This window comes from Papilio polytes, unplaced genomic scaffold (assembly GCF_000836215.1).
Source record: "Papilio polytes unplaced genomic scaffold, Ppol_1.0 DF823923.1, whole genome shotgun sequence".
NCBI lineage: Eukaryota > Metazoa > Arthropoda > Insecta > Lepidoptera > Papilionidae > Papilio > Papilio polytes.
Genome location: NW_013525281.1, coordinates 6,377,328 through 6,401,172, shown reverse-complemented (window position 1 = coordinate 6,401,172; position 23,845 = coordinate 6,377,328). Strand labels below are relative to the sequence as shown.

At 33.4% G+C, this 23,845-nt stretch overlaps 1 protein-coding gene across 1 annotated transcript in view; it reads right to left on the bottom strand.

Moving 5' to 3' along the window:
• The window catches only part of LOC106102485 (bromodomain-containing protein 4B), an 18,170-nt gene extending 9,587 nt beyond the window's left edge, over positions 1–8,583 (bottom strand). The window contains exon 1 of the mRNA XM_013281982.1: positions 8,469–8,583. Within this exon, the coding sequence (XP_013137436.1) occupies positions 8,469–8,486 (18 nt within the window). The 5' untranslated portion in view covers positions 8,487–8,583. The remainder of the gene's footprint in view (positions 1–8,468) is intronic.
• Positions 8,584–23,845: the final 15,262 nt, after the last annotated feature.

The following is a 23,845-nucleotide window of genomic DNA, read 5'->3' as shown; positions in this document are numbered from 1 at the left end:
AAAAAAAAAAAAATGTAAATTAGGTTAAGTTTGTGGTAATTTTCTTAAAATAAATATTTTTTCATTTTTTCATTTCATTTTCATAACTGTCAATTGTTATTAATGAATACCAAGCTAATTGCTAACGACAGATTGAATCTCTATCACAAAATATGTTACTCATTTTTAGTTTTTTTTTTTTATTATTAATTATACAATTCCTCTAGCATGGAAGCCAGAGCCTTTATTATGCTTCATATAATTCATCTGCATCATTACATTTTTATCTCATACATTTTACATTTTATTTTTACAGATTTTTTAAAATACACAAGCTAAGATACTCATTTTTAGTTGGTATCGCTTAGTTGTAAAATAATATGAAAACACTGCTAACTATATTTATTTTTAAACATACAGTTTTTGTAAATGGGTATTCAGGTAGAATGGATATAAAAGGAAAAAATCGCATTAACAACACATGTAAATGATTTTTCATAGTATTGAGGATCAACTTTCACCGTAGTGTACTAGGCGACATACACTATATAGTGGATTCACCACGAATAAGAGTGAGAACGTTTTCGTAAAGTCATCGACAATACTTGTATTAAATTTGTGCAGTTTTCCTACCTCACGTAAAGTACAAATTTTGTCGATTACGTTACGAATATGTTTTCGAAATTGTCACTCAAACATTCGTAATAGACCCCCAGTATTCTGACTACGCACTTCCGTAGCGTTGTTTCGTCCACGCTGACTTTCGTCAACTACATTAACGATAAGCAAATGTAATTTAAGTACGTAGTTTTTGTTCCACTTGTGGCTCTCACTTACTAAATTATTAAATTGTTTTCTTCTCGCTTTTGAAAGATATTTAGAAGTGTTTTGTAATTTTTTTAACAAGTAGGTCATCGTAAGTTCCGATGTTTTTTTAATTAATCTTGTTCTTAATTTTATTATCATCCTCTTATATGTTACATTTATAACCATTTCCTGTTTATACCGGTCGCAAACACATTAACCTACTAAAGTTAACAGTGGCGGAATATCAAGTTACAGCTTAAGTAGACTGTCGAAGTAGGTCTTTGTTTGTTGAAAACATTAAAAGTTCATCAATATTCAACTATACCAGATCATCAACAGTAATTTAAATATTCCATATGTAAAAATATTACATTACTCGTTGTTGCTCGCGACTTCGTCGGCACAGAATTAATAAAACTTAATTAACTAGTATGTTCTACATAATTGCAATTTTTAGATATAATTTAATACTAGCTTTCGCCCGCAAATTCGTCCGCGCGGAATAAAAATAAGTAGCCTATGTGTTCTTCCAGGCTATACTCTACATTCATGCCAAATTTCATCAAGATTCATTTAGCAGTTTAGGCTACAAACTGTAACAAACATTCATCTAAACTATCGCATTTATAATATTACTAGCTTTCGCTCGCGACTTCGTCTGCATGGATTTAAAAAACATAACTAGGTAGCCTATGTGTTCTTCCAGACTATACTCTACATCTATGCTAAATATCATCCAGATCCATTCAGCCATTTAGGCTACAAACTCTAACAAACATTCATCCATCCATCTAAACTTTCGCATTTATAATATTAGTATGATATATAATAATAAGATTAATTATTCATTCATCAATTGCAAACTATGTTCTACATAAATGCTAAATTTCAGTGAAATACGTAGAGCCGTTCAGGAGATAGCTTCTAACAAACATAATTTCATCTAAACTTTTGCATTTATAATTTTAGTGAAAAAACAAAATGTAGCTAATTAACTAAACAAATGTGTAGCTATATTATACCTTACTACCTACTTACTTATGTTTCTCTAACATAACAAACTAAAACATTGTAACTTATCTTTTACCAACATTACACTTTCACAAACAAAGTCGTTGATGTCTTTTGTATGTACTTAATGTAGGAACTGATGTCACCAGGATATGTATTTCTTACGTAGGCGTAGGGACATAAACAAAGGTATATGTAAGTTACCTTAATTCAGTAACTGGTTTAAGAAATTTGCTGACTCATTGGAACTATAGATTGTATGCAAATTATCACATTCACCTTAAATTTTGTTTATGTTAAAGGTTTCTTTTTCATTAAAAATTATGATTCAAATCAAGTAATAACTAACTAATGATAATGATTCGGAAAAAGTGTACATAGTTTAAGCGAGCTTTCGTCGCGACTTGAAAAAACAAATGTAAGTAGCCTTTGTGTTCTTCCTGACTATGCTCTACATCTGTGTGCGATCGGTTCAGCAGTTAAGGCTACAATTTCTAACAAACAATACATTACAGATGTTCAAGATCAATTTATAAGACAAGTTATAATTCTCATAACATTATTTTCTCAGAAATACGTTAGAAAGATTACTTGTCAGTTATACGTAATTACGGCACAAAGGTTACGTTGAAAGTTCGAGATATTACACGAATACTGTAGTTAGAAAGCCTCCCTTCACGAGGGAATACGTCAAATGACGTATATACACACCGTGATCATATTCTGCATTGGAATGTGCTTTTTATGATCAGTATGAAGATCAACCATTAAATTACGATTGTAATGTGTTATGACTTTGCAATTCTCTTGCCAATTTCATAGAAATTATAACAGTAGTATTAACAGCACAGTTGTCTTGCGGATGCTATTTATTTAGTAATTTTAAACATAAGCAATGACTTTGTTTATCAACTTCAAAATATAGAACAAGCTTTCTCCCGCGACTCCTTCCTCGTGGAATTAAAAAAAAAACAAAAGCATATAGCGTAGTGTTCCAGAATATCCTCTACAACTATGCCAAATTTCATCGAGATTCGTTTAGCAGTTTAGGCGGAAAACTTTAATAAACATCCATCTTTTAAACGATTTTTATTTAACACAAGTTTCAGAATTAACCGCACTATAGTTTACCTAAATGAGCTTAGTTTGTTTCAAATATATCAATAAAATTAATGATAACACGGATAAATATTGTAACAGAGACCTCTTTACTTTCGTTACCTAATAGTTGTGTTATCACAGCCGGCGGCGGACTGGTCCGAGAATGTAGAAAGCTGAATGGAAGCCGCGCATCGTAAACGCATTGGGTGCGTTTCGGAGGCGCGTACGTCCGCACCTTGTTCAAACGATACAAATATTTTTGTCTGACTGAACGCAATGTAATGAATTTACGGAGTTACCGACTATAACCTAATGTTAGATTTTTGACTACTTTGACGTATTCTGTATTCTTAAAGGTTGTTAGTCTGTGCTATAAATCAGTACCATTTGTCATAATTTGAAATAGCGATACAAGCTTTTTAATTGTGATCCTAAACATTATTTAAAATATTTATGACATGGTTTTAAAATGTCGTAATTGTGTTTGTTATGTTAATAATCGGATAGTAGTCGGATGTCAGAATAAAGGTGTTGCATTAGCTCGACGACACGACGGCCATATTGGTAAGGTATTCTGTGCAAATTGGAAGAAAACATAAGAGGTAATGAAGACTATATTTTATTAAAGCATAACATGGCTGTGACGCCCATACTAAGTATTTGGAATGTATGGGAAGGTGGAATAATTTCTGCAATCTGCAACCCTTTTGTATTTACAGAAGAAGCAGCATTTATTATATTTGGCTATTTATTACCCTAACAGAGCGAGGTTCTCGATTCGTTTCTATTTTTCATCGCTCGCAGCCGTTTGCTCGACTGTCTCCATCTACTATAAAAAAATGTAGAGAATGTCGTTTATTTGTTTTACACAGAAGGAATATAATTAGGTAATGAGTTTGAGGTTTAATAGTCATATATTTTTTTTTATTTAATTATTAGTTTCTCTAATATGTGCGCTTTGTAAATTTTTTAACACCAAGAGAAATTGGTGTTATTTTAAAGAGTGATTTATGTTAATAATTTATTCAAAACACGCCCGGTGCATTGCTAGAACAGGATATCGCATTAAAGTATTAGGTTTCTAACAAGATCGGACGTCGTGCGATCGAATCTGAGACAGTAATTTCACTGCGCGTTCCCTCGACTATTGTGGGAATGCTGCCGTACAAAACCCGCCAGCTATGTCGAATCAATTAAAACAAACAAGATAGGAATTAAACTAATAAATTCGCAATTGAGATACAAGTTTGACGTATTTATTATTGGGTAATTACCCGCTGTAAAAATGATTGAAAGATTTTTTACTTATCTGATAACATACGCCATCTTAAGCCTATACACAATTTTTATATCGGTCATATTCGTAAATGTTTATAGCTACGATTAATTTTACTTAACGTGTTAACAGACTTATCTGTTTGTGGCACTTTCTAGTCTCATAAAGTGAATACTTAAGTTACTATCAACTTAAGGGCCAAAGACATTTATACTAAGACATGATGTCATTTGTTTCTACTTTCTCTTATTAAGGGTTCAATGTCATGGAATTTAAAGAGGTTCTTGGGCTCTTTGGGTAATCTTGATACTTTATTTTGAACTTTTTTAGAGGGTGCGCACATCTTTGACTAAACTATCTAACAACTGTTTAGTCGCGAGCGATTTCTATGAGCTTGTATAGAGGTGCGCATACTCGATTTTTAGTTCTTCAACTAATAAGTTGAATTGCCTACAAAACAATCGACAATCGCACTATCAGTGTGCGATAAATTAGTCAAAGGCCCGCTCCTAATTAGATTACAAATTGGAATTTGAAATTCGAATTACATAAGTGACGTGACTTTTACGTTTGTGACGTAATATTTGACGTCATTGAATGGTGTTATAAGTGCGGGTTTCGACTGTGGTATGACTTGTTTTAATACATTTTAGTTACTTCACTCTCTTAAAAATATAGTCGTAGATATTGAAATACATATTGTTATTGCAGACGAATTGTATAGTTAGTTTTAACCTGATGTTACTTAGGCAGTCTCTAATTCTATTTTCTTTTACTAAATTCACTCTTTTGGGCTTACAAAGTTGTCTTTAAACGTCCCTAAGTATGGTAAAGGTAAAGATTAGTATTCAATAATTTAAAGTCGGTAAAAATGCTTTACCAAAACCTTAACTGCTACAAGTTGATTTGCAGCAAATAAATCTTACAAAAAATGAGGCACAACGAAAACGAATGTATCGTCTGAAGATGATGTAAAAAAAAAAGTAAAAGTGTGAACGCCCATTTTATCATGTAATACGTAGGCTTTAGGGTTCAAAATACCTCTTCAATTGTTAACTTTTATTACGTATGTGTCAAATACTTTTACCCAACCGTTTAGACTTTCTAGGAAGGTCGTGTGGTGAAATGGCATGGAGTAGATATCAAGCTATTAATTGATTATTACATATTTATTACTATTGGACAATAAAAGTGGCAAAGTAATGTGATTATTTTCAATTAAATATTTATTACATTTAAATATGTTAAATTGTAATTTCTTTGGGTTGATGTATCCACACTGCTAACTAAACTAGAATTCTATTATATTAAATGTATTTATAAATTAGTGTATTAATTATTATTTTAAAATTAAAATATCATGATAGCGACTCCACGCATTTACTCCACGACTCTCCAAATCTCACACCGACGTGCTAAATAAAATTGAAGAGTGAATTTACACTTCGACGTGCGGCCGTTGATTTGATATGTAATTAGTGCTGTTATATCACGTATTGTGCAATAAAATAATTGGGAAACACGTGAAGTGATATTATTAAGTCAATTGGTGTAGAAAACTGCAAATTAAATTTAAAAAAATTAAGCAAAAAGTAAAAAACTCTCAAGCTAATAATAATAATAATCGTAGTAATACAGTACAATAAATATGTGTGTTTGACAAATTTGCAAAAATAACATGCATTTTCCTACAAATAAATAAGGCATTTAAGAGTGCCTTGTAAGGTATTGCTCCTAAAACAACAGTCTATACGTAGAATCTATTAGAAAACCTTCCTTAAATCATTGCAATAAAATACACAATCGACTGCGAAGACATCTAGATAGCATCGCTGGAAAACGATAAGGTTAGAATATTTTTTTTATTCAATTAAACGTAATAGACTGTGTTTATTGACGCGTCAAAGTCAAGGCTGGGACGCGGTCGAGCGTGCGACTGAGCCCGTAGGCTATTTTATGAAAAAAATATACGATGATTATGGAAGTTGTGAAGTACAGATTATAAAATAAAGCGTCTAGCAGATAGCTTTTAAAAGTAAAACTTTGTTTTACTATTTCTTTTAAACAAATAGCCTTGATTAATTTAATATTTTAAGTAAGAAATTATTTATTTAATTAATCAAATGTACAATTCGTAAGTCTTAAGTATGTATAGTAGAAATTCTAGAAATATATCTCGAAAAATTTTTTTTATTAAAAGTGTACCGAACCAAATGAGAAACTCGATACATTCTTTGTTGGTGGTCCTTTATTGATGGACTTAATGCCGGATGTCACGTCTTCACTTTTTAGGCACGGTTTTTACGATAAAGTATTGTCGCATTGACTCCGATATCAATGACCTCTTGAACTATTGAGTCGATCAAAGAGTATTTTTTATCTACTTCGATACCTCTGAGAGGGGGAAATAGACAGGTGCGTGACTCGATTGATAAAAATTGTGCCACTTTTTTACACTCGAATACTATTGTTTATTACAAAGAAAGTTTTTTTATTGCATTCCTTTGATAGACGAAATTTTATAAAAATTTTTAGCATGTAAGTAAATATCTTCACTTTTGTCCTTCGTTCATCTCTATTAGACTATCATAATCACTTTTGGTACATAAGAATCAACCGAATCAACAACTCCCTGTCCTTATCCCTCACGTAGTCTGTGCACAAGGTTTTTTTTTCTTTAGATAGATTTAACGTCCGTCATTTAGGTCTAATAGAACGCCCTACTATTAGCGCCCAGAGCGAAATTTTTACGGCGTCCTCATTTTTACTATGACAAAGGGCAAGTTAAGTGCAAATCTGTGGCGCCCCTGTTTGTCAAGCGCCCTGGGCAGTCTCCCATCCGCGCCCTACTCTAACGCTGTCGTTGAAAGCTTTATTGCAAATTATGAACAATTTGCTATTGCGTACAGAATAACAACGTTATATAACGTCTAATGTATTTTGCAAAGAATATAATCTGGCAACTCTCATCTTCTATTTATTACGTATAATTCGCCTCGACTGAGCCCAGTTACGACATACCCAAGAGACCTACTATTTATTATTTATGTAAACGGCAACATTAAATTTACATTTCGGTCCGTCTGTTGCATAAAGAGGTAAAAGCCGGAAGGAGGTTTAACATATTTTTTTTTCGTCATGAACGCGTTCACAGGCGCTTCGTGGAGATAAATTTGCTATTGTTTTATTTTTTGTGTGTTTTAGATTGTTATAGTGAAAATGAATGTGATAATAAATTATTGTCAGTAGGAAAGAAACTATTGTATATTAAGAACGGGTTAAGACTGCATAGGCTTATGAGGTTATAATATTTCCATAGAGTGTTATCAGTTAGACATCGTTCAAAAAATAAAATGAATGAAGTGACTACTTCATTTAAGTCTTTATCTATGACATTCTAGAGAAGAAAACTTTAAATGACTCCGAATCAAAAATCGATGAAGTGGTTTAGGCTACAGTCATCGTTTTACCTAAAAATTGACATTAGTGACCTTTCCTAAACCAGCAATCGTAAATTCTATACTACGAATGTGTACCTTGATTTTTTTAAATACGGATACTCGACAAGAGAAAACTGACCGCTTGACAAGAGTTGTTGAGTCGAGTTCCGGACGTGAATTTCACATCGCGTCGTCACCGTGCCCTCACCGCATCGTCACCGGCTGACACACTTCCTTGAAATTTTAAGTTATTTATGCAACACTGAAAGGTCTACACGATTATTTTGTTATACGATAGTTGCTTTTTAAATTCGTTCAAAGAATATAAAAAAAAAACAAATTACTTTTTAATTAATTCAAAATAATTGAGTGGTTTCCAAAATTAAATTACACGGCGTAACGTATATATTTTTTTTAATCACGAAGGCTTCAATAACAAGCCCTCAAACGCATATACATACAATTACAGTCATACATATTTATCATGCTGGATCTATCTAACATTTAATTTTTTCATTCAGAGATAATTTTCTAATCAAGATTTGAGAGTTTTTACAAACATTTCTCACAAAAATTTTTGAAAGTTAATTTGCATTTTAACTATGCTATACACGCTTTTAAAATTTACTTACTGGCCGTAAATAATTGTTCATTTAAATTATTATCCAAAAATAAAATGACACTAAGATTTTGTGTCAATTGATATCAGAGCAATCGTAAAAATAAAGCCCTCGTCCAATAAATCGATGATCACTCGACTTTCACTAAAGAAAGTGGACTCGTCTGTTCAAAGCCGCACCAAAACAGAACTCGTTAGAGCACAGCACAGTTAAAAAAACAAACGTCAAACTCACCCAAAAGATTAGCCTCATTGTATCCGAACACTGCACAGGATGTGAATAAAAAAAAGTTGAACCACAAAGCACAGGCGCGGGCGAGCGCGCGTTCCTCACAACTGAGGCGAAGGCTTCGTCCGTTCAGCCTCCCCGCCAAAGAAAGTCACCAACCTTCACATTAGTCGATTATGTAAAGTCGAAAAAAGACACAAGTGCATTATGACCGTACCGATGAGAGAATGTTTGAAAGTATTTTTTTAAGTAAAAGAAATAGGATAAGGTCGTTTGGCTGTGGTTATAGTGGGGGGTTAATTGTATTTGAATTATTTTTACAGAGATTTAAGGAAAACCTTAACGTAGTTTTAACTTGTGTTAAAATCACATAAAACATACTTTTTTTATTATTTGTTAAGCTAGCGCTTGACCACGATCCCACCTGAAGGAGGTGACGATGCAGTCGAAAGATGGTACGCGCTAGCTATTCATTTGCCTTTGGGATAATGCAACTAGGAGATAATGATTGCGATATTTCATAACCTCAAATTATGTAAATTATTGGTGAGAATAATTAAATGTTTTAATTAATCTTTAAAATTACGCTGGCTTTTGTAACTGCGAGGTCAACTGATCCATGTAAAGCTCTTGACAACTTACTGCTTATCTATAAGTAAAATTTCGAAGTAGACCTTCAATTTTGTTATCACAAATATATATTTTACATAGTTCATACAAGTAAATCAATAACTTCGCGTGAATAAAGAAATAATATGTTTTTTTTACTGATTTTCATATAGTTAATTGATTTTATAAAAACTCAAATCTTTATCTATATCTATACCAATATTATAAAGAACAAAGATATGTAGTTATGTATATTTTTGTATGTATTGGAATGAAAATTCTCCATTAAAAAGTTGCGTTATCACTAACAGGTTATATTTATTTTTTTACTTCCACGCGGCCGAAGTTATAAGAAACATCTGGTAGTCTATATAGTATTAACTTGATAGTCAAAACAAGTGTACAGTGGTAGGGCCCGCTTTAACATCTTCGTACGAATGGGTCGGCTCACCCGGTGTAATACCACGACCACACAAAAGACAGGCGTAAAGTGGGAGAAATTCCACGTTTTGTCTGATGAGTGTGGTGCCGGAGGCCCAACTGTAGTCCCTTTTGCCGTTCCACCCTTTTTCTTATAAGAAGAGGATGAGAAGGGAATGTAGATTTGATGGTGGAGAAGACGCATAGTAAGGGGAAAAATCCTCTTATGTGCGTCTCCTCTGTCGCTTAAGGGTAGGCAACGCATTCGATTTGAGAATCTCTATGGTCAGCGATTACTTCGCCAGTTTGGCGGATTCAGGTGGCCAGATGCACATTTGCCACCTTATGATATAAAAAAAGTATACAGTAACAGTATTTATAAAATCTAAAATGGATAATTAGATACATCGAATTAGCAACTAATTTGGATCGGATATCATAACTGCTTTTGCAATAACGTTTCCGATATATTAAAAATCAAAGCATCAACTGAGTTATAAAAATTATGTCAAGGATTATTTGAGATATAATTTCGAAAGAGATCTCAAATGATAGGAGCCTAATGCGGTCTTAAACAAAATCGCTTAATTGTATGAGACGTACGTAGGGTGACCAAGCTGGAACAAGAAACACAAAAGTAACTGAAAAAAATTAATGCCTTTAAGGTAAATGAATACTTTAATAATTATTGTCTATAACACAATTTCATATGCAAGATTACTTAAATTGTCGAGTTAGTGTTGTCAGAAAATAATAAAAAGATAGGCCTTTCTTTTTTAAGGTTTCACCAAATAAAATATTAAAAAAACCAAGTACTACTAAAACTTTTGCACAACTACAATTTTATATGTAAATGTATAACATTAAATTTCAATTAAGTACATGTTGAATTAATAAAAGAATATCTTATTTAACGGTATGTTCATCGTCACCCTACACAATACTTTACAAACAATCAATTCTGTGCGGAGAAGTAACGAGATTGTCCTTACTCCACATAATATTACTTGCAATGTAATCTGTAATTCTGAGAACAAAGAATTCTCTACTATGTCGAAATCGCATTTTATGATGAACTAGCTTTCGCCTGCGACTCCGACCGAGTGGAATTAAGAAACAAAAGTTAGTAGTCTATGTTTTCTTCCAGATTTTTCTCTACGTCTATGCCAAATTTCATTCAGATCCTTTCAGCAATTTAGGCTACAAACTGTAATAAACATCAATATAAGCTTTCGCATTTATAGTTGAAATACGCTCTCGTCCGCGACTCCGTCCGCGACTCCGTCCGCTTGGAATTTTAAAAAAACAAAAGCAAGTACCCTATGTGTCCTTCCAGACTATCCTCTACATCGATGCTTATTTTCGTCTAGATCTGTTCAGCTGTTTAGGCTACAAACTCTAACAAACATCCATTTAAACTTTCGCATTTATAACATGAGTAAGATATAGTGAAATGCCTCCCTTCTGTGACTTTTTGATTAATATCTATGACCCTACTTTTTAAAATAAAGTTATAATCCAATCTTCTGAAATTATTGAGAAACCTTTATAAGAATCGTTTGCAAATTTGATTGTACCATTAACCTACATCGGTTCGCTTTCACTCGGGAATCGAACCATAGACCTACAATGCAAATGACCACTCGAGCCTACGCTGGTCTCTATACATACTAAAATATAAGCAATTAGGTTTCCACTGAAGTGGTATTAAATATTAAAATATGTAGATTGTCTTAAATTTATTTTTATTTATGTAAGGGCTTAGCATTTTGCAAATGCGATTGAGTTCGTACTTTAGCACTTTCAGCCGCTTTTTTGTTTTATAAATAAGTGCTTGTTTAAATTTTGTACTCAATTGTACTAATGTTGAAAACTTTTGTACACAAGTGTACAGTCAGACGTAGAATTTAATGGTCATTAAATGATGTTAGTTTGGTAGTGTCTAGTCACGTCCTTGCATTGCAGGTGCTTTGAACTCCAACGAGCGCAGTGGATCATTGAAGAAGGGTCCGTTCGACGCGCGTAATATACCTAAATACTTGTCATAGATTAAGAGTTTTTATTACCGAAATCTCGTGCACAGACAATTGTCATCTCTGTCATTTAACTTGAAAAAAGTGAGATAACTATATAATAGGATCTAAGAGTACCAATTATTGTTATGCCATTAACATCTTTTTAACTTTATTAAAAAAATTACTCTTTGACTAATTTACAAATGTATTAGCAAATTAAATTTTAAATTGAGGATTCGAATCGTGAATTCGTATTTAATATAAAAAAAATCTTAATGATATATTTCGACATTATTACGTTCCGATTTAAGACTGATGCGAATTTCTTAACGATTTACAATATTTATATTAGATGAATATTTATTGAATTTTACTTAGAAACCTTAGAAATATCGCCTAGGGCACGGTAATGCTAAAACCGGAGTACGTGATTAACTTATGACTTACTAGTTTTCGCCCGCGACTCTGTCCGCGTGGAATTAAAAAAAAAACAAAAGTGAGTAGCTTGTGTGTTCTTCTACTCTACCCTCTACTACACTAAATTTAATTGAAATTCGTTGAGCCATTTAGTCTACAAACTCTAACAAACATCTATCCATTTAAACTTTCGCATTTATAATATTAGTATGATTTTCGAAAGGAACATTGTCATAAGAGTTATTTTTAAAATGTTTTAGTTGTATCATCAAAACAACACAAACAAAGTTACAAAATAAAACCGCACGTAATTCACGACTTTTCATTATGTTTCATATTTGCAATTTGTTACGCGGTTAATGCTGTAATTTGGTCGACATGCACCAACATTTACTGCAAGCTTTATGTTAAGCAAGTAATGGTCCTTGCACATTAGTCGGAAATAAGAAAAGTGTTGAACATAATTATTAATTATTTGAAACAAAAGTGCACATAATAAAGAACCTTATTAATTACTTTAAAATTATGTTATTTACATATGCTTATATTATTAACGAGCTGTTGCCCGCGACTTCGTCTGCGTGGTATTAGGAAACATACAAACTATATAAATTACAAAAAGCTACGTATCCCTCGGGAAGCGGACATTTCTCGGGGATGAAGCTTATCCCATGTGTACTCCAGACTTTGTTTTATATCTGTGCCAAATTTCAATAAGATATGTTAAACCGTTGGAGAATGATCGAGTAAACATTAAAAAACTAAATTAATGAATCCCACGGAAACCATAATTTATCCCGGGATAAAAAGTAGCCTATGTGTTCTTCCAGACTATGCTCTAAACCTGTGCCAAATTTCGTGGAGATCCGTTCAGCCGTTTAGGCTACAAACGCTAACAAACATCCATTCATCTAAACTTTCGTATTTATATTAGTAAGGTTAGTAAGAAGTAAGATTTCTAATTACAATTATTTTTTCCATACCTTCATTTTAATGTATTTGTGCAGTATTTTATGAGTAAAACATGGGAAACTGTGTATTCATTTATCTAATTCATTAAAAAAATATTTGTAATTATTGTACAATTATTTTTAATAACATAATGAGTTCTAAGTCGGGGAAGGATCAATTAGACAACAATGCAATATTGCAATATTCTTTACATTCACCAGACTGAACGCCGTTATGCAATCTACCCACGATTCTCGGCTCCTTATTACATTTAGATAGACTTGCAAAGCAATATTATATTAATAATTTTATAATTTAAATGATTTGACCTCACTTTAATTGGTAACGTATAATAAAAAATCATTTATATTGTTACTAGGATATCGAAAAACAGAGGGTCCCGTTGTGTTGTATTGCATAACCCGGACCAGAATTTACTTAGTGAAAATACTTCGGGTTAAATGCAATAAAGAATAATAGATAGATACAATAAGGGCTTTACTGTTTTGAAAACACTTTACTGTTCACGTAATTGAACTAAATATGGTCCAATTGAATTTTCAACCATTGTTTTCTAAATATATGGTAGTCACTAGTCAAGTTGTATGTAAGTGGTAAGAGCGCGCCAACACCTTTGACTAAACTATCGCACAACCTTTTAGTCTCGCTTTGAATCCTCTGAGCTTATATGGAGGTGCGCACACTACTCGATTTTCAGTTGAGCAACTTATCAGTTGACTTGTGAAAACAATCGACAATCGCACGACAGTAGTGCGATCGTTTAGTCAAAGGTCTTCGTCCGCTGTAAGTTTAATATGATTACGAGTACGTTATAGTCACGGTTCACTTTCTCAGACTTGCATTAATATTCACCTGATATCAGACCCTTCTCTGCAGAATATCAAATTTATCGTCGCTGTAAATTACATAACATTTCGTCATAGCAATACTTGGCATATAAGACATTAGCTTTCGCCCGCGACTCTGTCCGCGAGGAATTAAAAAAAAAACAAAGGGGAGTAGCCTATATGTTCTTCCAGATTATCCTCTACATCTGTACCAAATTTTATCGAAATTCAGTTCAGCTGTTTAGGCTACAAACTCTAACAAACATCCATCCATCCATCTAAACTTTCGCATTTATAATATTAGTATGAAGTATGATAAAATTCAAAACCCATACCTCCATAACTCAGAATAAAAGGAAAAATCAACAAAGAGGAAAACAGATATTAAATTAAAATTAGTATATTCTTCATATACTTAGTTACTTAAAGTTATGCTTGTTTGAAATGCCACTACATAGGTGGTTAAGTTGTCTGCGGCGAGTCTTCGAATTGTCTCAAGATACTGGGAATATTCAGTCCTAAGAATTTTTGTATGTTTTTATTTTCCTTCACTTAAGTTAAGGAATACATTTGAACTCATAATTGTTTAACCAACTAACAAAACCATTTTTTTAATTCGACTTGAACCACAGTCGTGTAAAAATTACGCAAACTCTGAGAGCATTGTTAACTTGGTGTTATAAATCCTTGTAGGATGTTTTGCAATAACTAAAGCTGCAATAGTTTGTATACAAGCTTTTATCAATATAAAATATCTTTTTGTATTCGTAATTTAATACTTGAGTTAGATATTTCTAGTTTCCCAATCCTTGATGGATTAGTTTAAATGTATTTTTTTTATTCAACTAGCTTTCGCCCGCGACTCCGTCCGCGTGTAATTAAAATATAAATAAGTTGCGTGTGTTCTTCAAAACTATACTCTGCATCTAAACCAAATTTCATCGAGATCCGTTCAGCAGTTTACGATACAAACTCTAACAAACATCCATTTAAAAGAATTTAAAAACACACGAGCTTACTATGGAAACGCGTTGTTGTTAAGTCAGGGAGATAAATAAAAAGATAACTAACATGGAATAAATCGTTTAATTCTCAACAATATTAAAATGTCTACTAAACAACATTATTTTACAACTTCCAAAGTTGTTGATAGCGTACACAAACTAACTTAACTACAATACTTTCATTGACCACTAAGTTACCAAGTTGGGAACAGAAAGCGTTACCTGTTCGCGGTCTCGCCGGCTATGTATAGATAACTTGAAGCTGTGCTAGCCTTCACCTAATAATTTAGATTACATTTATAAAATTTGTAAAGTAGATAATAACCATATAAACTTTTACTAGATTCCTGTTCACCTTATGGTAATATAGTCAAACGAGGATAAGTCGCAGAGGAAAGCGTTGCTATCGTCGCCTTCTGTCAGAAAATATGAAAAATTTGGTCATAGAATATTTTCTTCTTTTATGCTATTGAGCTTGTTTTTTATGAACTACTAGCTATCGCCCGCGACTCCATCCGCGTGGGTTCAAAAAAGTTAGTAGCCTATGTGTTCTTCCGGATTATCCTCTACGTGTATGCCAAGTTTCATCGAGATCCGTTCAGCCATTTAGGCTACAAGTTTTAACAAACATCCATCCATCCATCTAAACTTTCGCATTTATAATATTAGTAAGATTATTGTTAAGTGTTATTTTCACCGTGTCAGCTTGTTATTATATAACTTTGTGTACTGGAATGACTGAAATAATCGAAGATAGATCTTAAGGAGGAAAACCTGTGTATCATGAGTGGGATAAGGACAGGGATATGATGAAATAACATTCTAATTAGATGACGTAAACAATCTTATATTCCATACAGTCACGCTTCCCTATGCGCGGCCGAAGTGAACCGAATTACGAAATAACTGAACGAAAGTGAGAGGCAAGAGTCCAGTGACGCCCAAACATCGACACATAAAATGATCTATAGATTATTCGGTAGCAAAATGCCATATATCTGTTAACAATCTATTCGAAGCTATGAGAAAAACATACAACATTACAAAGTGTTAAATTTGTAACTTGACTTGCAAGAATTGTTTATACTAATATAAATATAAAAGTTTAAATGGATAGATGGATGTTTGTCACTACATATCTTCAGAACGACTTAACGGATGTCGCTGAAATTTGGGATACATTTAGGACTCTGACAGAACACATGGGCTACTAAGTATTTTAACCACGCGAATGGAGCAGCGGGTAACAGCTAATCAAAACTACTAATAACAACTACTAGCTTTAGAATAAAAAAGATAATCTATACTACTATAATAAAGCCTAAACACACACTTCTTTGTTGCCTAAGGTCAGTAATTACAGCATATTTTTGAATAATTTTTTTTTTCGATAAAAAGGCCTACGTTTACGTCACGCTTTAGGCATATATTTTCACGTCATCAAACTTTGGGAGTAAACATTTTGGTTAAAAACCCTAATGTGGGAAAGAGACCATAAGTTGCTGCCAACATCAAGGAAGCAAGGTCGTCATCTTGTCATGTCATTTTGACATTTGCAATTGATGATTTGACAAGTAAATTTGTAATTTCATGTGGATGAAGCCGCATGGGAACAGCTAGTCTTAAAATATTCAGACAAATTGAGAACCTCGAAATCAATTAAAAATATACAATTTCTTTTAACCACGTGTAAGTTTTCAGCAATTTTAAAATTTTGATTTACCTTTCAAATCAGTTTACCGTTTAAAGCAGGCCAGGTTTCAATGTGGCTCGACTTGTTAAAACATCTGACATTTAAAGGGTAAAATCCACTAACAGGAGTTAACATCGAGTGTAGCTTAAACGCAACTTAACTAGGAACAAGGTAATGTCACAGTGACCAATTTACGAGTGCAGCATCTTCCGGATAGAACATAGGTGAGTGTCATGTAACTTACAGTTAAAGCACATATATGCAATTATAAAGATAATCGCCGAGGAGATAAAACTCTAAAAACGACCAAATCACCTCGTCTTCAAGAAGTAAATTTGACTAGGCATGTAAATAAACCTTTTTTTATACATTCTCTTCCCAATAAAGGTATATATCTAATACGATATCATTGCATACAGTATTCTATGTTCATCTATATCTATACTATTATAATAAAGCGTAAACACACACTTCTTTGTTGCCTAAGATGTCAGCAATTACAGCATATATTTGAATAATTCTTTTTTTAATAAAAAGCCCTACACTTACGTTACGCTTTAGGCTATATATTTTCACGCCATTAAACTCAGGGGGTAAATATTTTGGATAAAACCCTTAATGTGGGAAAGAGACCATAAGTCGCTGCCAACATCAAGAAGCAAGGTTGCCATGGTTTGTCATCGTCATGTCATTTTGATATTTGCAATTGATAATTTGACACATGTAAACAATAAAATAAAATATTCATAATTTTATGCGGATGAAGTCGCACGGGAACAGCTAGTCATTAAAATAGAAACATGGTAAATCCTTCACTTAAATAAACAATCAGTTAAAAAATTCGAATTAAGATATCATGACATAAATATTTGTTTTTTACAAACCAGGAAACGGTTTTAACCAGTTGGGTCATCAAATATATCCGGTGCAGATTATCACTGACAACTTTCACTTCTAGTAACAGACCAACAGCCGAAGTTAATATTATTTAACGGTTATGTTAACCCTGTGTGCCACCGTCCCGCACTAGGTTGCGTAAGTTGTAGTCGATTGGTTTATTCGAATGCACTGTGACTCTAGTAGTAAAAATATTGTTGTCTCTATTTTGTTAAAGAGAATATAAAGGACAACAATGTTAATACAAATCTCACTCTAGAGTAGAGACATTGAAATATCTTACTAATCTTACTTCTTACTAATATTATAAATGCGAAACTTTAGATGGATAGATGTTTGTTAGCGTTTGTAGCCTAAACGGCTGAACGGATCTCCATGAAATTTGGCACAGGTTTAGAGCATAGTCTGGAAGAACACATAGGCTACTTTTTATCCCGGGATAAATTATGGTTTCCGTGGGATTCATTAATTTAGTTTTTTAATGTTTACTCGATCATTCTGCAACGGTTTAACATATCTTATTGAAATTTGGCACAGATGTAAAACAAAGTCTGGAGTACACATGGGATAAGCTTCATCCCCGAGGTGTCCGGTTCCCGAGGGATACGTAGCTTTTTGTTATTTATATAGTTCGTATGTTTTCTAATACCACGCGGACGAAGTCGCGGGCAACAGCTCGTTACTAATAAATGCAAAAGTTTAGATGGATGGATATTTGTTAAAGTTTGCCGCCTAAACTAAGGCTAAGGCTGAACGGATTACGATGAAATTTGGCACAGAGGATCATCTGGAAGAACACATAGGCATACGTTTGCTTTTTTTAATTCCAAGCAGATGGGGTCGTATCATAAATAAGTTAGATATTTTTATACATAGTTAAGAAGTATGCCAGTCTCTCCGAGTCGCGAGGCCGAGCCTGGTGAAAGGATGCGCGTGCGGCTCCTGATGTAATACTTGTATTTGCAACACCCTGTTTACCTCATCTTAAATATGATAACAGCCTGTATACACTTTGTTACACATCTTATCTGTAATACACGATTGCAACGTAAAATATTTTTCTTTTTCAGAGATGTTGCTGCCAATTTATTGCTATGCATTTTAGAAGAAAAAAAAATATTTTAAACGCATCAATATTATTCACTTATTACTACATATTGCTGTCTTTATTTTATCAAAGAGAGTGAAAGGGATGACTGTATTAAAACAAAAAACCGGGCAGCAAAATGATACAGTTATTGTAAGATGAGTAATGAATATTATCTCGCTAATGTTCGGTAAATTTGATCACATCTGGAAAAGTGCTAATCATTGAAAAACATATCTAAAGACAGAGTAATAAGCTTTATTATTGATTAGATATTAGTTTACCGTATATTTGGCAACCGGTCAGATGATAGCTGGAGTACACTTCGTGCTTAGACTTACGTAATGAAAGGTGAGGAGCGTGTTCCACCGTCGATTTAGTTATGTTAAGGCGAAGATGATTGGTATAGATTTGTTTTATCTTACTTTCTCGTTCGGTAAACATGACAATTCCTATTAAAAATTTCACATTTGTACCTTAAAATGCCTTAATATTCTTTTATTTTATTATTTAGTATTGGAATATTTAAGTACGTACTTGCGTACGTACTTTGAGCTTTTAAATAAATAAAATAAAGTATTAGTAATGCAATTATTAAAACATAACTGCGCCTTAAGAATGTGACGGGCAGTTTATCCGACGATCTTACCGTTCCCTTTTCGCGAACAAAACATTCATTACAATCAATTATAACATTACAACATACAAGAACATGGTTTCCGAAGTCACTTTGAAGATTGGTAAGTAAATTACTGTAGTGTATATGTGGGTATGCCAATAATAATGTACCGTCAGTATTACAAAAAAAAAAACCAACCGCCGTTTCAATAACACCCCTACATTACATTGGCGACGAGGATGGGAGCAGAGAGGCAGAGGTAATGTAATGTAGGGGTGTTATTGAAACGGCGGTTGGTACTAGACTGTTTTATTATTAGTAATATTACCGGTACATTATTATTGGCATACCCATATATACACTACAATTACTAATCCCTTTTATATCAAAAGTCACTGAAGTTAAAAAAGAAATAAATAACGGAATCTTATCAAATAGTCTAAAACAAGACTGTTTTAAAAATTCTTACTGTGTAAAAGTTTACAAAAACTTTTTTATCTTATTTTAAGGTCATTACCTAGTTCTAGGATTTTTATATTCGCGAGAAATGTTCTTATTCTCATAATTTATTTTACTTTGAAGAAATAATTATTATAAAAACGCTTTTAATTTTAAAACTAGCTGTTTTTTGTGACCTGTCCGCGAGAAACGATAAAATTAAAAAAAAACAACCGAATATGTTACTCACTGATAACGTAGCTTTTTAGTTTTGAAATCGGCGCATTTTTTTACGTGAATCGTGGACATACAAAAATACAAATCTTGTCTCTTTATATTAGTATACAGATAAATAGAATAAAGAAATCTCATAGTAAATTTGGCTTTCTTTGTCGCATTTGTGTTAAAATAAGACCGTACTAAATGTAATCACATTCGAAATGCTCTGGTTTACTTTAGTATAGCTGTTGGTGACAACAATAAAACAGCGTTTATTTTAGTCGATGATCAAGGCCTTGAGAAAATATCCCTACTTATTCATTAGATTTCTACGTTTTAAAATCTTACTAATGTTATAAATGCGAAAGTTTAGATGGATTGATGTTTGTTAGAGTTCCGCCTAAACAGCTGAACGGATCTCGATGATATTTGGCATATATGTATAGTCTGGAAGAACACATAGGTTACTTACATTAGTTTTTTTAATACCACGCGGACACAAACAAAACAAAAGCTAGTATGAAGGAGAGTCCACGCTTCTTGTCATATGTGGTCTCTATTTCGGAATTTTCATATAGTATATCCATACTTTAATACGTTACGTTTGATGGTTCCTATATTTTTTTTTATAACATAAGATGGCAAACGAGCAAACGGTCATCTGAAATCGCCAAAATGGCGAAGCGACCGTTGCCCATAGACATCCGCAAATGCAGATGCGTTGCCTACCCTTATCCGACGGAGGAGAAGACGCACATAAAAAGGATATTTCCCCTTCCTAGGCATCTCCTCCACTGTCAAATCCACTTCCTCTTCCCAACCACTCTTTATAAGAAAAGGGTGGTAAAGAGAAAGGGACTTAAATTAGGCCTCCGGCACCACACTCATCAGACGAAACACGGAATGTTTCCATTTCACGCCTGTCTTCTATGTGGTCGTGGTATTACACCGGGCGTGCCGGCCCATTCGTGCTAAGATGTTAAAGCGGGCACTACCATTGTTAAATTTTCGTTTATTTATTATTTTTCGTATATTTTGTTATTTTAAATCCTGTTAGCGGTCAATGACCTCAATACTATATGTTTAAACAAAGGTAGCCAACACCCGGCACTGTACGGATTATGCAGTTATTGTTTAGGTGTAATTGGTTACTGCGTCACGCGTAAAGAAAAAAGACATACATACAGAACTGTACGCAAACTAATTAATATAAATGTACTGGTTTCGCAATAGTATACATTTACATTGACAAGGACGGACTGATGTTAAAAATAAATTTAACTGATTATACCAAATTACTAACAACTAGCTGTTGCTCGCGACTTCACCTGTGTGTATTTAAAAAAATAGTAATGTTACTCGCTGATAACGTAGCTATATGATGGTGAAAGATTTTTTGAAAACGGCCAAGTAGTTTTTGAGTTATTTCAATACATACAAAAATACATATCTTTCCTCATTACAATATTAGTAGAGATACTTCTCGTATGCAAAGACCATGCATAATGGAAATATTACATCGCATATATGACCTCACTTGCATTATCAAGATTTTTTAATAATGATTATGTTCGTGAGTCTTTTCGACCGTGTGTCAGTAACGGACACAATACTCGGAGCACGCGCCGAATGAAAATGTCCGGTGAAAGTCCGTGTCCTTGTGGTGACCCCGCCTTCCTCATTCTTAACACTGTTTTATTCTATGTCCGAAATACATATTCAATGTTTAATAATTTCTATTTTATCCACGCTATTTTTTATTTGACTTTTATAATCCATTTTGTCCCAATTTAAATTGCAAAAATCGAAAAACACTCAATGTTATGTTTTTTAAACTATTCATTGTGAAATTTTGTTGGTATTAAAGGAGTTCCGAGTAATATAGAGTCCAATCGGCGAACTTAAAATGATTACGACATAGTCCCTCTCACAAACATCAACGGCACATAACAAGTAACATGAAGTAGCGATAAAAGATTTATTTATCTCATTAAAATTAAGATCAAAGAATGCTTAATATCATATCGAATGTTTTTCTTTACTCTAACAAAAATTGTCTATTTAAAATCATCGCAGAGGTAATTTTGTTTGTTTGTAGTTGTAAACTAGACTCTATGCGGGCGGAGAAGTGAGAAAAAATGTCATTTCATACCATTTTATATCTATGCAAGCTTTAAATGTGAGAAAATATTACACATAAAAATATTAATTAGATTAAAAATAATTGACATTAGCACAAAAGCTTGGGTGCCTTTTTTGGTATCGAGGGAATATTTGACATCTTCGAGAGATAACAATAAAAAATCTTGGCGGCCAGTATCGAAAGTTAAAAAATATTTTTTTTGCGTTTTTGTAATAAAATAATTATAATTTTACTATTTGTTTAGTAAACGTGGCTTTAGTAATTTAACTATTAGTAGACAAGTTCTCACGCTGCTAGTCGCCGAGACTTCAGTGAGCGGCAGCGCCTCCGTTTCCCTTTCGTAATTCACAGAGAGTTGTTAAATGACAGCCACGCGTGTCCATTGTAGAACTAGATACGATAGAACAATTCTCGGTAAATGTAAATGTAATTTTAAGGCTAGCGCCATCGGAGGGCATGTTTCAATTATTTTTTTTTTTTCATAATTTAATGGGAAAATTCTGTTCGTGTTTTTTTATTTACTTTTTATACTCATATGACATTTTACAATTCAATCAGGTATACATGATTAAACAGTCACTATTTTTATCGCCAGACCGAGGCAGCAGAGTTCCGTAGCAATTGGATATTTGGGTGCAACTGATGCCTGAGCAAAGTGCTTATAATACCTCAGTTTCTGTTTTTTACAGTGGTAGAGCCCGCTTTAACATCTTGGCTTGGCTTGGTTTGGCTTTAACATCAATGGGCCGGCTCGCCCGGTGTAATACCACGACCACGCAGAAAACAGGCGTGGCGTGGAAGCAATTTCGCGTTTCGTCTGATGAGTGTGGTTCCGGAGGCCTAATTTTAATGCCTTTCCTTTTCCACCCTTTTCTTAAGAGGAAAGAATGGGAAGGAAAAGTGGATCACGGTGGAGGAGACGCATAGGAAGTGAAAATTTCCTCTTTATATGCGTCTCCTCCTACGTCAATTAAGGGTAGGCAACGCATCTGCAATTGCGGATGTTTATGTGCAGTAGACTCTTTCGTTTTCAGTGGATTCAGGCCGCTTGCTCGTTTGTCACCTTGTATTATATAAAAAAAAAATTAACTTATGTTTTATGTTATGTGCATCTATGTACATGTAGTTACAATACGGCTTATCTATTTTTATAATACTTTAGTTTTCTTTAAATATTAAAAACGGCTTTGCTTATTTTCGGCTACAATAAAACTGGTAGTCCAATGGAAACGCGTATCACTCCAGCTGCAGACTTGGCGCAACCCATTGTTGTCAGCTTGCAACAGTTCGCAGCAAACTGTCTTTACTTTGTGAAACAATATACCGAACCTCATGAAACTATTTAGCAAGTCATATATGATCGATTTTAATATATTTTTCGTATTGTATACCTTTAAGTTGAAATCAAAATTATATACGAGTGAGAACAAATTACAATCGGCGGGATCATCTTTTCATGGCAACATGTGTAGATAAGACAAGAATATTGTTACGCTTAAATCTGTGTTGCGTCACATCGTAAAATTTTCACCAATACATCCCACGCGATCCTTATCACAAGACAATACAATTTTCTTAAGCAACCTATTGTATTGTAAACAAATAAGTCAATTTTATATTTTCCCAGATAACGCCCATTGCTAATATTTGTGTAATATATTTATGAAACTATACTGTACTAGCAAATTTTCACACCTAATGAATTATTAGAATATAGTGTAACTAGCTTTCGCCCGGGACTCTGTCCACGTGGAATTAAAAAAAACAAAAGTGAGTAGCCTATGTGTTCTTCCAGATTATGCTCTGCGTCTATGCCAAATTTCATTGAGATCCATTCAGCCGTTTAGGCTACAAACTCTAACAAACATCCGTCCGTCCACCGATCCATCTAAACTTTCGCATTTACAATATTAGTTAGATTAGTTAGATAGGTCAAAAGCAAACTAAATACTTGGGAGAAAGAGAATTAGGGAAGAATAGAATTATGGAACTCGAAATGGAGACTTCATCTAATTCTTCTACC